The 14,466-nt window shown below is 38.2% G+C and overlaps 1 protein-coding gene and 1 long non-coding RNA gene across 12 annotated transcripts in view; one reads left to right on the top strand and one right to left on the bottom strand.

Annotated features, from left to right (window-relative positions):
* PWWP2A (PWWP domain containing 2A) overlaps nt 1-14,466 on the bottom strand; it is a 51,283-nt gene that overhangs the window by 19,937 nt on the left and 16,880 nt on the right. For 5 of the 11 annotated variants that reach the window (XR_009353826.1, XR_009353825.1, XM_059174199.1 and 2 more), the window contains exon 2: nt 9,556-10,520. Coding sequence is in view for 9 of the 11 variants with exons in the window: in XM_059174199.1 (XP_059030182.1) it covers nt 9,556-10,520 (965 nt within the window). In the remaining 2 variants the exon portion in view is untranslated. Of the gene's footprint in view, nt 1-7,821; nt 10,521-14,466 lie in introns of those variants that run through there. The other 6 variants (XM_059174190.1, XM_059174194.1, XM_059174197.1 and 3 more) reach the window with 3 other exon arrangements.
* On the top strand, nt 1,116-6,368 carry LOC131831855 (uncharacterized). Its single transcript, XR_009353827.1, has 2 exons — nt 1,116-5,479; nt 6,058-6,368. It is a non-coding gene; the product is annotated as an uncharacterized LOC131831855 (long non-coding RNA).

Here is a 14,466-nt window from a genome sequence, read left to right on the forward strand (position 1 = left end):
TAACGCTTTTCATTCATAAGGAGTATATGCTGCACAAAGATAAAAGCTACCAGGATGAAATTCCTATGCCACACACAGAAAGTGGTGGTTGTGGCAACAGTAGCAAGTTATTTCTCTAGGTCTTATGCTAGGCATATACTGCTTTAAATATTTAAGTTCTCACAATTACCTTACAAGCTACTATTATTTTCCCCATATCACAGAGGATGACATTGAAGTAACCCAAGATCACACAGCTAGCTTGTAAGACACAGATCCAAATCTTCCCTTGAATCTAGGAAGAAATCTGGCTCAAGACCCTGTCCTGTACTTTCAACCATGTACCTAAAAAGTGAGAAAGAATGATTCTTTGCTCAAGGCGCCTGGCTGGCTCAGTTAATGGAGCATGCGACTCTTGATCTCAGGGCTGTGTGTTTTGAGCCCCACATTGGGTGTAGATTGCTTAAAAACAAAATCTTAAAAAAAAAAAAAGATTCTTTGTTCAATAAAAGCCTAGTTTGGAGTACTTGCTGGTCACTGGCAAGTTATATACTCCTAAGTATCCATTTCTGTATTTTACACTCAACAAGAGAACCTTGACATTCCTCCAAAAACATTCTCCCCAGGCAAGCAAAAAACTTTGTTTTACTAGGGAAAAATTATATCCCTTCTAGGCTCTTTCAGTAGCTTTTTTTTTTTTTTTTTTTTTTTTTTTAAAGAATTGGAGTGCCTGGGTGGCTCAATGAGCCCTCAGCTCAGGTCATGATCCCAGGGTCCTGGGATCTAGTCCCGAGTCGGGCTCTCTGCTCAGCGGGGAGCCTGCTTTCCCCCCTCTCTCTGCCTGTCTCTCTGCCTACTTGTGATCTCTGTCAAATAAATAAATAAATAAATCTTTAAAAAAACAACAACAACAAGAATGTATTTGACAGGGGTGCCTGGATGGCTCAGAGGGTTAAGCCTCTGCCTTCCGCTCAGGTCTTGATCTCGGGGTCTTGGTATCGAGTCCCGCATCAGGCTCTCTGCTCAGCAGGGAAGCCTGCTTCCTCCTCTCTCTCTGCCTGACTCTCTGCCTACTTGTGATCTCTGTCAAATAAATAAATAAAATCTTTAAATATATGTGAGTACAAACGGGGGAGGTGGGGGGGGGCAGTAGATGGTGGCCGAGAAGCAGGTTCCCTGCTGAGCAGGCTGCCTGAGGCAGGGCTCAATTCCAGGACCCTGAGATTATGACCTGAGCCAAGGCAGACACAACTGACTGAGCCATCCAGGCACCCTCTTTTTCAGAAAGTAACTTTTAAGTGAACCTTTGCTGGAGAGAACTAATGAGGGACACTGCAGTTAAAGTTATCTTACACATTTCTTTTTAAAATGCTTTGCTAAAATTTGACACACATTTTAAGTTTGTAGTTTAAATGAAAAGGGGAAAAGTGTGATAGTAACAGCTTTAGCTGTGGCATATGTGGTTTTCCTTCTAGATAAAGGCCCTAGGGTAGAAAAAATTGAGCTTTAAATTATAATTTCTGATTAAGACTTAGATTTCTAAGTCAATAGTAAGAAGCTGTTACATTTTTATGATATAGGGAAGATTCCATATTTAAAATATGGCTGTGTTTTCATTTTTAATGAGGCCTTACAGAACTATCAGGAATTTGAAGAACATTTTAATTCACATTTAAACCAAGTTTTAAGGGGCGCCTGGGTAGCTCAGTCAGCTAAACTTCTGCCTTCAGCTCAGGTCATGATCTCAGGTTCCTGGGATGGAGTCCCACATTGGTCTCCCTGCTCAAGGGGAAGCCTGTTCCTCCCTCTGCCTGCCACTCCCCCTGCTTGTGCTCTGACAAATAAACACATAAATCTTTTTAAAAAATAAATAAATAAACCAAGTTAAGACCAGGTATTTTTTAACTTATCTTTTTCAACATCTAAGTTTTAAGAAACTGCTGCACAAATAAAAGTGTCCAAAAGGAGAAGACCCATAAGTTAGACAACAAGGTATTATAAGCCATCTAACTTATTCAGTGGAAAAATGAGAATCTGACTCAGAAACTCAGCATTCTGATAAGTCCTTATAATTTTTGAGTCTATGTTTCTTTTCCTATACACCTCCCACAACCAAACTTTATTTGTGCTAGAATATATCTACAAGAAAATTCAGGTTAAGCAATTACTTTTTTTCCCCAGAGATTAGATGCATTAAAATTTAACATGATCCATCCCAAGATGGACTTAAAGACATGATATAAAAATAACTTAAGGTATGTGCCTGGGTGGCACAGTCAGTCAAGCTTCTGACTTGGTTTCAGCTCAGGTTGTAATCTCAGGCTCATGAGATCAAGCCCCAAGTTGGGCTCTGTGCTCAGCATGGAGTCTGCTTGAGATTCTCTTTTCTCTCCCTCTGCCCTTCACACTCGTGCTCTAAGTTTTAAAATAAAAAAAGAAAAGAAAATTTAGGGATGCCTGGGTGCCTCAGTCAGTCAGGCGTTGGCCTTTGGTTCAGGTCATGGTTTCAGGTCCTGGGCTCAAGCTCTGAGTCAGCTTCTCTCTCTGTGTAATCTCTCAAATAAATAAAATCTTTTTTAAAAAAACCAATTTAGCATTTCCTACCAGAGTGTCATCTAAAGATAATCTTAGAATTTTATATCAAGGAATATTTGTTTTCTATTAACTATACTGACATTAAAAGTGAAAAAAGTGAGAAACAATACACAAATTTGAAAATACGGCAAAAAAAAAAAAAATACACAAGTGTAGTAAGTTCTGGAAGCTAATTCATTCCATTACTAAAGTAATTTAAGTGGTTTCCGTGTTCATAAAGCTGCCCAAAACAATTGTTTTTGTTACTGGGAGGGGATGGTTTTAACTTAAAATCCACTCATAAGAGACTTTAATTGGCAAATATAATCACACTAACTCACCTAAAAATTTTACCAAGAGGCAGTTGAAGCAGTTACAGTTCTTAAAAATGGGGTGCCATGGGGCACCTGGGTGGCTCAGTCTGTTAAGTGTCTGCCCTCAACTCAGGAGGTCATGATTTCAGGGTCTTGGGATCAAGGCCCACATTGAGCTCCCTGCTCAGCAGGGACTCTGCTTCTCCCTCTCCCTCTGCCTGTCACTCTGCCTACTTCTGCCCTCTCTGCGAAGTAAATAAAAAATCTTAAAAAAAAAAAAAAAAAAAAAAAGAAAAGAAAGAAAGAAAGAAAATGGGGTGCCATTAGCATTGCATAGGACTGCAAGCTGATTATAAAGGGATCCTGGAAGCCAGGCAGCCCAGGTGCATGTTCCAATCACAGTGCTTCACCAAGAAAAACACTCCTGTGACTTCACTTCCAAATACCTTCTAGAACAATATCAGTCCAAATTTATTTTTTTAATTTTTTAAAAATATTTTATTTATTTATTTGACAGAGATCACAAGTAGGCAGAAACTCAGGCAGAGAGAGAGAGGAAGGGAAGCAGGCTCCCCGCTGAGCAGAGAGCCCGATGCTGGGCTCAATCCCAGGACCCTGGGATCATGACCTGAGCCAAAGGCAGAGGCTTAACCACTGAGCCACCCAGGCACCCCATCAGCCCAAATTTAAAAGATTTCTATCAAAAGCCAAATTACAGACAGAAGGATGATGACAGGTGCATAACATGTCAATGTACTTAATGACACAGAACAGTACACTTTGTAAAAAAAGGTTGAAATAGTTAAATTGTATATCAGGTGCTCTTAACACTTTTTAAAATACAAAAAAAATTAGTGTTCTATTAATATGACAGGAAGAAATTTCCACCTAAAGTCACAAGGAAAGGAAAAAAAAAAAATCCTTGAGTCTATAAATATTAAGTCTCTTGAGCAAAGATTAAACAAAGAGTTGAGCTGTCTCTCTGATCTTAGTGTCAACTATCCATTGTAGAGATTGTAGAGCCACCACACCATCCTAGCAAACTGAAAATACAGAAAGTATCTATACCACTAGGACTTTAAACTTTCTATTCCTTTATTCAAAACAGCACAAGAGCATATTAACTGCTAAAGCTTTTTTTTTTTTTTTTTTTTTTTTTTTTTTACGATTTTTATTTATTTGACAGGGAGAGAGCACAGGCAGGCAGGGGAAGAGAAGATCAGCAGCCTCCCCACTGAGCAGGGAGCCCGACATGGGGCCTGATCCCAGGACCCGGAATCCTGACCTGAGCTGAAGGCAGACGCTTAAACCAACTGAGCCACCCAGGCACCCCTAAAGCTTTCAGTTTTAATTCTACATAGTCTGTGCAGTGAAGGCATACTGTGAGTATATGCAAACTGTAGATACAGAATATGAAGAGCCTATTAACTCAGAACCAAGTAACAGTAACTGATTCAGCTTCACTGTTTTTTCTCCTGGCCATTGGCATGGCACCAGCCTCTTCTTTTCTGAACTGCCTATATCAGGCATTTCAATGAGAGATGGTCTTAACAGCCACTGTGCTAATACAGTTTCAAGGCAAACACTAAATATGCCCCAACTTAGAAATAAGGTCTTCAATCTCTCTGGCAAATTCCCTATTGGAGGCCTTCATTGGGCCCAAATCAAAACAATATCCTGAATCAAAATATCTGATCAACTTTTCTAGACTGTCAGTCCCTTCTCTGCTAGGAGTACTAAACAAAAATAAACTGATAACACAGAAAAATTCACAATTTACAAGGAAAAAACCTAATTTTAGATCCAAATTATAGATTTAAGGTACAGGCATACCTTGTTTTACTGCGCTTCACTTTACTATGCTTCGCAGATATTGGCCCCCCCCCCCTTTTTTAAAACAAATTGAAGGTTCAAAGCTTCAGTGGTGAAAGTAACTGCAGATGTGGTAGAAACAGCGAGAGAACTAGAATGGGAAGTGGAGCCCGGAGATGGGACTGAATTGTTGCACTCTCATGAGAAAACTTTTAATAGAGGAGGAGCGGCTTCTTACGGATGAGCAAAAAAGTATTTCTTGAGATGGAATCTACTCCTGATGAAGATGCTGTGAAGATTGTTGAAACAATTTAGATTTAGAAAGTTATATCACCTTAGTTGATAAAAAGCAACGGCAGAGTTTGAGAGGACTGACACCAGTTTTGAAAGAAGTTCCTCTGTGGGTAAATGCCATCTAACAACACTGCATGCCAAAGAAACAAACTGTTCATGAAAGGCAGAGTCAATCGATGCCAGCAAACTTCACCACCATCTTATTTTAAGAAACTGCACAGCCACCCCAAACCTCAGCAAAAACTACCCGGATCCATCAGCAACCATCAACATCAAGACAAGACTCTCCATACCAGGAAAAGATTACCACCCACTGAAAGCTCAGATAGTTAGGATTTTTTAGCAGTAAAGTTTTTTTTTTTTTTTAAATAAGGTATATATGTCATTTTTTAGACCCAGTGCTACTGCACAGAGACTGCAATATAACTTTTAGATGCACTGGGAAACCAAAACATTCAGGACTCCCTTTACTGTGGTGGTCTGGAACCAAACCCACGAGATCTCAGGTATGCCTGTATTTCCAATACCTAATTCAATTCTAGGTAAAGGAATCCTGTATGTAGGTGAAGGGATGCAAATGTGTATCTTTCCTTCAACATAACCAATAAAAAATACAACCTGCTCAAAACAAAGGTGCAAGTCAGTATTTTGTATTAAACACTCAGAGGCACTAAGATACACATTTGATTTTAGTGCACTTTCATACTGCCTGAAGTCTGTCTTCATATCTATATTCTTGTCTATTCTACTTAGTACTAATTTCAAATTACTGTTTATAGAATTTCCCATCAAAACCACATTGGATATATCAAGTCATGCAAATGGGCTCCAGACTATGAATTTTACACTCTCCACCTCACTGACCTCTTTTATGTCTAGTTCCACATCTAAAATGAGTCAAAGATATCCCTTTCAAATGAACAGTCAGCATTCTGTTCAAAAGATTCTGGGAAACTAAGAGAAAAATACTGATGCTTTAAATTTCTGAGCAATTCTAGAAATAAAGACCACTTTGGCTGTTACAGCTCTTATTTTCACTTGGTTTCTCCCCTTGCTAATCTTTTTTTTTTTTTTTTCCTTTTAGATCACTGGATATTTGGCCTAACCCTAGTTTTCTCTCTACAAAAGGATAAAAACATATTTGGTTATCGCCAAAGAATAAATGCCTCCTTTCACCACTTTAAAGGAAAATAGCTACAACTAGCCAATTCAACTCTATCTCCTCCATCTGCAATAAATACTGGATAAATTTAGCTGCTTAAGAAATTTCTATTTGGCATTATGTAGAGAAGTTCGATCACTATGTAGTATATCTGAAATTAGTATCATGTGTCAACTATACTCAAAATTTTTTTAATTTCCATTTTAATAAAACACTAATATGTGGCTATTGGATTAGTGTTTAGAATATGTGTATTTTAAGATTAAGAAATTCTTTGAAATTTTTCCTTACTGAAACATCAGATGAAATATGCCAGACAGTTTAAAATGGAGGGATCATTTGGCTCATTTAATTAGAGATCATGCACATTTATGATTATGCTTCAAACTTTCCCTTAGTGATATGGACTATATAAAATTGAATGTTATTTTTGTATTCAAAAATCATGACTTGATCCCCATGCCCAACCCCACCCCAACCAGGGCTTCCAAAACAAATGAAATTTGGTTTATGCCACCAGAGCACATTTGCCAAAGCACTTATTAGCGATATCCACTGTCAAACCCACTATGTTAAGATAAAACTCACCTGGATCGTTACATGAAGCCTTGGAGTTACATTATTTTAAGTGACTTTTTGCTCCGCCTTGCTTAAATCTTTCTAAACCTTAGATTCAAACTCAGAAATATCTGAACAAGTTCATTAATCTGAAAAAATACTCAATCTTTTAAGATACTTCCTTAAAACCCCTCAGTCACACCATGAACATCTTTCAACCTGTTATAATCAAAAGAATTTTAAAAATAGTATAGTTGTTTCTGTTTGCAGGAAAGAATATGTTCTACTCAAGTGAAAGACATTGTTTTTTTCAATTGTGTGTTTAGTTATAATCAAAAAGCATTGACTGAGTTCCCCAGAAGAAATTCTACTTGCTTTTGCAGAAATCAGTACATAAATCATCAAAGCCTGTTAACTTTAAGTGGACAGATTATGGGATTTAATCTCCATTAATCTGTTCATTTAATTCCATAGTTAACTAAGACATTTCAAATTGGATTACTTAGAATTACAACAGAAAGTTGCTCTCTTTAAAATTTTCAAGTTTCCAAAGTGTCAAACTGATATTCTATCAAAATTCAAAAGGTAAAACACAAAAAAATATGAAAACAACTTGAAAAATCTTGGGATAAACTTGCCTCCACGGGCAATCAGATATATTTTTCACTAACAATAAAAAGCTAAAAATGGAAAATAAGTCAAATCTGAGGGACAGATGGACCATGTAGAAAAACAGTGATAGAAGTTACTAGCCCCAAAAGCAAGGATACCTGAGGCAGACCAGGCAAGAGACTGGTTTTAACTACCCAAATATAAAACAAGAGCCATGTGATTAAGTATCAAGGCTAAACATGACGAAAATTAAACCCACACATTTATGAGAAATTGGCGGGAGGATCGTCTCAAATTTAGAAGCATATCAGACCTCTACACTGTAAAACCTCATTTTCAGAATATATGGATTAATCACTTACTTGAATTTTATCTATGGTCAGGTAATATATTCTCTGATAGGACAAATAGGAAAATAAAGGTTTTTTTTTCATCTCCTCTATAAAACTATTACAAAGAGTAACTTTCTACCATCTTGAAATTTTTCAAAGCTTTTTGAGAAACACACACAAATAATTTGGATTTAGTCGATTTTATTTACAGCTTTTTTTTTTTTTTTTACATTTCAAAGCATTACACAATTACATTTTCTCATTTTCTGACCTGCAAACAGATACCTTAAATGAAATATTTTTTTAAAATTATCAAATTAGGTACATCCAAAATGCAACAATTACACATATGACAATTCACAAAGTGTAATTTACCAGGACGTATCCTAAGAATTTAGGAACAGCCAGTCAGGAGAAATCTGACCAAATTTAGCAATCAATTATTTACATATCCAAAGACAAACCTACCTAAACTCCCAAACCAGAAATTTGAAAGTTTTTGTTAAATCCCCATTAAACAAGAGTGATGATTCAAACCTTGTCAGCCTTAAAAGTCTTAACCCCAAAGACTGGGCTATTTCCACAGTCAGCAACTGAATAGCAAGCATCTCAGTTTGTCAAACACCTAGGTATCAAACTCTGGCGCCATTGTGCACATAGAAAGGCTAAGTATTCATTAATTAAAAAACAAGTAGTCATTAAATAGCCACACTATTCCCCACCCCCAGCCCCCAACCCAGCTCATCAGCCCTTACTGCAATCCCAAATATGCAACCTGTGTCACACAGTGACAGGCTCTATGTTATATATATGTATGTATGCATATACACACATATATGTACATGTGCATATATATAAATACACACACATACACAGTACTAGGTACAAATGGCCATTAACAGTCCCTGCAAAAATTCATTTTCAGTTGAGGCTATGGCTCCTATGCCTTGGGATGGTTTGACTTCAAAACTGAAAAATACTGCTAAAATCTCACTTCCTTAAGACAAAATTTGACTGCTTGTTCTTTAAGCTTCTCAGTCTATTAAAAATGGCTATTAAGGGAAGTATAAAAAAAAGCAGCCAACTGAGTACAATTCCTCTCTCCGATCAGGCCAAGCTATTTTGTAGAAGTTACTCCTGACTAGACTAGAAAATCTGTGGCGCCTTCCAATGGTTCTTGCCTACCTTACTGTCCATGTTCACGTTTCAAACTGTGTCAACAGAGCCCGCACTTCAGGGGTCAGCTGCTTGGCAGCCTTAGCCGCCTCTGTGATAGCCTTGCGATACAGGCCCTTTCTCTTCTTATTAAAGCGTGACTGGAAGTTTTCTAAAAAGGGGGAGAGTTGCGAAAGAGCAAGAAAAGAGGTTGTTGGAGACCCAAACCAGGAAATACGGGCCTCCTGTCGGACTAAAAGGCCGTTATCTTTCCGGCTCACAGTTATAGTAAGAATACGGGCTGGCCACCAAGGGAAGCCATAGATCTTGGCCCAAACAATGTCCCCTACACATATGGTCCTGCCATCTGGTGTGACGCATTTAGAGACGTTTTTGGAAAAGACTTTCATTTTCAAGGAATTACTGAGCTTTTTCTCTTCCTTTGAAGAGGAGGAAGTGGAGGAGGTGGAAGGTGCATGCATACTGCCTGGAGGAAAATCAAAGCTTTCAGAAGAACTACACTCAGAGTTGGAGGATTTCAAATCATCTGTGCTATCAATGCTACACACGGAAGCACTGGAAGAGTCAGATTTCTTTTGATTTAGGGTCATGTAAACAGAGAGATTGCTTTTGCTGCCCTTTTTGCCCAGTGTCTGTGGTTCATCCTGCTCACCAGGCACAAGCACTTCATTTGTGTCCTGAACCTCACTGCTGGCCTCTTCAGGGCCTTTTGAGGGACTCTGATTTTCTGAAGGGGCCTCACCTGCTGAGCGGGTAGAGGTGCAGCGAGACTGGGGCTTGGGTGCCATCTTGCCACTCCGCATTTTCTCAAGTCCCGTCTTCAAAGAAGAGTCATTTTCTTCATTCCTGTACCTTTGTGGTTTTAAACGAACCCGGGGTGGAAGGGAACCTGAGCTAGGACTCTGATAGCGACGTGTGAAATGGACTTTTGAATGTGCATTTTTGGATGTAGAGGTTTCACTTTGCTTCTTTTGTGCCTTTTCTTTGGCAATTTTCAACACTTCCCGAGCTTTTGCATGATCCATGTTCTTACTCTGGAGCACTTTTTTAGTACTTAACTGAGCTTTTGATGTATTTGCCTGAGCAGAAACTTTGACTACTCTGCCTCTGCTGTGAGCAATATTGGAAACCTTCACCACAGCATTTCTTTTCTGGCTTTCATTTTGGTTTTTCCCATCCACTTTATGGTCAGTTTTCAGTTTTTTGTTCACAGTAGTTACACTTTCGTTTCTCCGTTTTTTATCTTCGTATTTAGAAGAGTCACTTGCACTACTACCTTTTCTAATTTCCTTTTTCTCTGCAACAACACTGGTTTTACACTTGTCACACAGGACTTGCCTGGGTCGCAGTTTAATAGCATTCATTATTGAAGTAGGTTCTTCCCTGTACATTTTTCGTTTGGGTCGCTTAATTTTCCGAGGCGGTGGCTGAGGTATTGACTGGTTATAGGTGTCCCTGATAAACAAAGGGGGAGGGTAAGGTGCTCCTTCATGGAAGAGAGGCGGTGGTTTGGAAGTCCACAGGCTTTCAGCCAAGCCTGGCTCGGGAGGCGAGATGGGAGAAGGGTCATCGGGAACAGCACCATTCACTTCACGCTTGACTTCTGTCCCTTCTTGGAATGTATTACTTTGGAGCTGCATGGCTTCAGGTTTCTCCTTATATTCCCTTTTGGGAAACACTGTCACAGGGATCCCATGGGGCCCAAACCTTGGAAAGAAATCAAAGAAAAAAAGAAGCCATTAACTCAAGGTCTATGATTTAATTTCTTAAATTGAAACAATACTCCGTGTTTGTACATATGACCTTTCCCGAACTCTTATTTCATACTAAAGAATAAAAACATAAAAATAAAAACCTACTGACCACTTCCCCACCAAAATCCAAAAGCCCCTTATTTTTTATTGGTCCTACATTTTAGGTATAAACAGATTACAAATTTAAGTATGAAATCAAATGACCATTCTAAGCAGCGCCAGAAGAGCTGATATTATTTAAAACAGACCTTTCAGTCTTAGATCAAAAGGCGTTCTATCAGACAGTTTAACATTTTATATCATTTGATACTACATTTGCTGGACTTTGGACAAGTCCAGTAAATTTAACTCTAAATATACAACATACATAACTCCCTCTGGTTCTAAGAGCTTTCAAAAGCTTCACAAAACAAATTTAGCCTTAACTACCCAAAAACACTGAATCAATAAAATCCCATCTCAACTTCACTTAATCACTAAAGATCCAAAGACCAGCTACCAGCTGCTCCCTAACTCTTTCATCTACCTCCTTCCCCGCAAAACCACAAAAATGTGAAAAATTCAGATGCCCATATTACCACATGAGCAGACAGGTACAGAGCTGTGGCTAACTTTTTAAAAAATGTATCACACATTAAGAAATATTTTCATATTTTAATCAAGTAATATTTATGTATGTATACATGCACACATATATACATATACACACAGACTTAAGCTGAAGTTTCACTAAATGTTTAACCTTATATTATGTGATATATGATATTTTTTCCCTAGTACTATTTCATTTATTTTAATGCTAGCCAGACTCATTACATGGATTTTAAAACTGGTCCAGACCCAGTTTGCAAAGCACTAATATAGAAGACAAACCTTCACAATTCTCAGTTTTTGATAAAACAAGAGTCAACTTAACCTTGTTTATCATGTAGACTTAGAAATCACTGTGATTTAATCCTCCTAGGTTAACCATCTTAAAGCTAAAATGCTACACTGATTCCTTCACATTAAAATAAAATCACACTACCAAATAATTTCATCATGTGCATGTTAACATGTTAACTTTAAGCACTATCTGATGCTGTCTGAATAGCAGTGAACACAATTCTCTATCTCAATCCTTTAAGGCAGCAAGGATTGGCTTCAGGTGGTCAGAACTCCTAAGATGCAATGTTCTTGCACGTCTTTTTCTAATAAATGAGTCTTAGGTTCTCGTTCTCTGGCATATGTCCTTATGTCCCTCAAAAGGCTCAGCATATCTTTGTTGGGAAGAAATCTTCACATTAAGTTTTAAGGCTATAAACACACCTAAACTCAGACGGGGATGTAGTAAGAGCCAACACCACCAGTTCTGTTTCTCATATCTATGTTTATTCTTTCTCTTAAGTCATCTGTTAGTTTGGTGACCACAAACCAACAGCTTGTAAGAAAATACATATAAGCCACAAAGGAAGAGAAAAACTTTTTACCTGGGGTGGGACAGACTTGAGTATGGGCTAGTCCACAAAGGATACCCTCTTCTCTACATCAGATCTGCAAAGTGGCTTTCTATTCTAGCATAGGTCTGGTACTTACATGTTTGCTTCCTATTTACCTGCAGGGCATTTTGAGCATTTAGCCTTTTCTCGTATGAACAAGAGAGGTGAGATTTTTGGATTTTCACATATAGGTCCATTAAACAACATAACTTATCTGAGGTGAGACCACTACTGATACTAGCAATCAAATTTCTAACTCTTAAGAAGCTATTATTTTGCCCCACTGCACTTTCACATGGGGCAAAATAAAAAAATTTAAAATTTAAAATTTAAAAAAATTTATTCACAGCTGAATACAAAATGCCCATCCTCTTATTAGGCATTAGGCGTAACTAAAACTATAATCCCCCTAATGTCGGAGGTAAAGTTTCACACTTGTTCTTACCGACTTTGTATCCATGGTGTTACTAAATGTCTCTAGATGCAGATTTTTGTATGCGTAAAATGGGCTAACGCTACTTTTTCCTACCATAAAGGATTCGACTAAGGGTTAACAGGAAAATGCCAGCCATTTTCTTTTTTTTTTTTTTTTAAAGATTTATTTATTTATTTGACAGAGAACACAAGTAGACAGAAGCAGGCAGAGAGAGAGGAAGAGAAGCAGGCCCCCTGCTGAGCAGAGAGCCCGATGCGGGACTCGATCCCAGGACCCTGAGATCATGACCTGAGCCGAAGGCAGCTGCTTAACCCACTGAGCCACCCAGGCGCCCGCCAGCCATTTTCTTGACTAAAATTTACTTCATTTAATTAATCTAATCTTACTTTTTTGTAAATTTTTTAAAAAGATTTAATTTATTTAATAAGAGAGTGAACGAGCTTGCAAAAGTAGGCAGGGAGGCAAGGTGTGAGAGAGGGAAAAAGCAGGCTCCCTGCTGGGGGGTGGGGCCTCTTGATCCCAGGACCCTGGAGCCAAAGGCAGAATCTTAACCAACTGAGCCACCTATGAGCCCCATTTGATCTTATTTTAAACTTATTTACTAGACTTCAGGATCATTTCTCTATCTTAATTAATAGCCTCAAAAAGAGGATGAGCTAGCCAATTATTTTAGAACTTTGTACCAAATAATCTGTGGAATCTATTATGCTCTCCCTCGGGAGTTTAATAAAAACATTAATTTCACTTCTGGGGTTTGTTCCTTGCCTTTCTCTCTAAAGCATATAAAACACAAACATTAAACATTTTTAAGTAACATAGGAAGGCACTTCATTGTGTCCTAGTAAGACACCAAAAAGGGGGTGGGGAGGAAGCCAAGCTAGTAACTGTGGGTGGTTTATATTTGGCAAAAGTAGAAAAATATTTTTCTACTTTTCTAAAATGTTAACAATAAAACTTTCTCAGAGGAACGGAAAGATTAAATCACCTTAAGAAGAAAAGGGACATCAATGTACTACTCCATCTTAGTAATCATGCTGTCTTCCTAACATCAACAACACTTAGTATTATGATGGTGTTTTCAAACTAATGGTGAGACGTTCTGCGAAATCAATTTCCAGGTTCACATCTATGATTTAAAAATTAAAAATCAGGGCGCCTGGGGTCGCTCAGGTCATGATGCTGGAGTCCCAGGATTGAGTCCCACATCGGGCTCCCAGCTCCACGGGGAGTCTGCTTCTCTGATCTTCTCGCTCATACTCTCTCTCACTGTCTCTCTCTCAAATAAATAAATAAAATATTTTTTTTAAAAAATTAAAAATCAGGGGCACCTGGGTGGCTCAGTGGGTTAAAGCCTCTGCCTTCAGCTCAGGTCATGATCTCAGGGTTCTGGGATCGAGCCCCGCATCGGGCTCTCTGCTCAAGTGGGGAGCCTGCTTCCTCCTCTCTCTCTCTCTGCCTACTTGTGATCTCTGTCAAATAAATAAATAAATATTTAAAAATAAATAAATAAAATTAAAAATCAGAATCTATTTATATGTAACTGCAATGAAACTGTTTCATATATGCATGTATATACACATCCATATATAAAATACATTTGTAACTATGCTCAAAATTTTGAAAACCATCAATTTATGAAACTGTAACCTTAGTAAGAATATAAAGTAGCAACAAAACTACACCCTCTCTGGGCACCTGGCTAATCCAGTTAGTAGACCATGTGACTGATCTCAGAATGGTGAGTTCAAGCCCCACACTGGGCATGAAGCCTATGTATAAAAAAGAAACAAAACCTATGTTCTCTTAAAAAAAATCTCATTCTCAAGTGTGTTCTCTAAAAATCTGCAACACTCTATGGGGTTTGAAAATGAAGATTCCTAAGGGCTGCCCCAAGACTGAATAATAAGACCCTTCCCTGGTTGGAATGCAGACTTAAATTTTTAGCAAGCATTTTTGCTTTAGGTTTTCCTAAGGTGAAGGTATTT

This window comes from Mustela lutreola, chromosome 5, assembly GCF_030435805.1.
Source record: "Mustela lutreola isolate mMusLut2 chromosome 5, mMusLut2.pri, whole genome shotgun sequence".
NCBI classification, from domain to species: Eukaryota; Metazoa; Chordata; class Mammalia; order Carnivora; family Mustelidae; genus Mustela; species Mustela lutreola.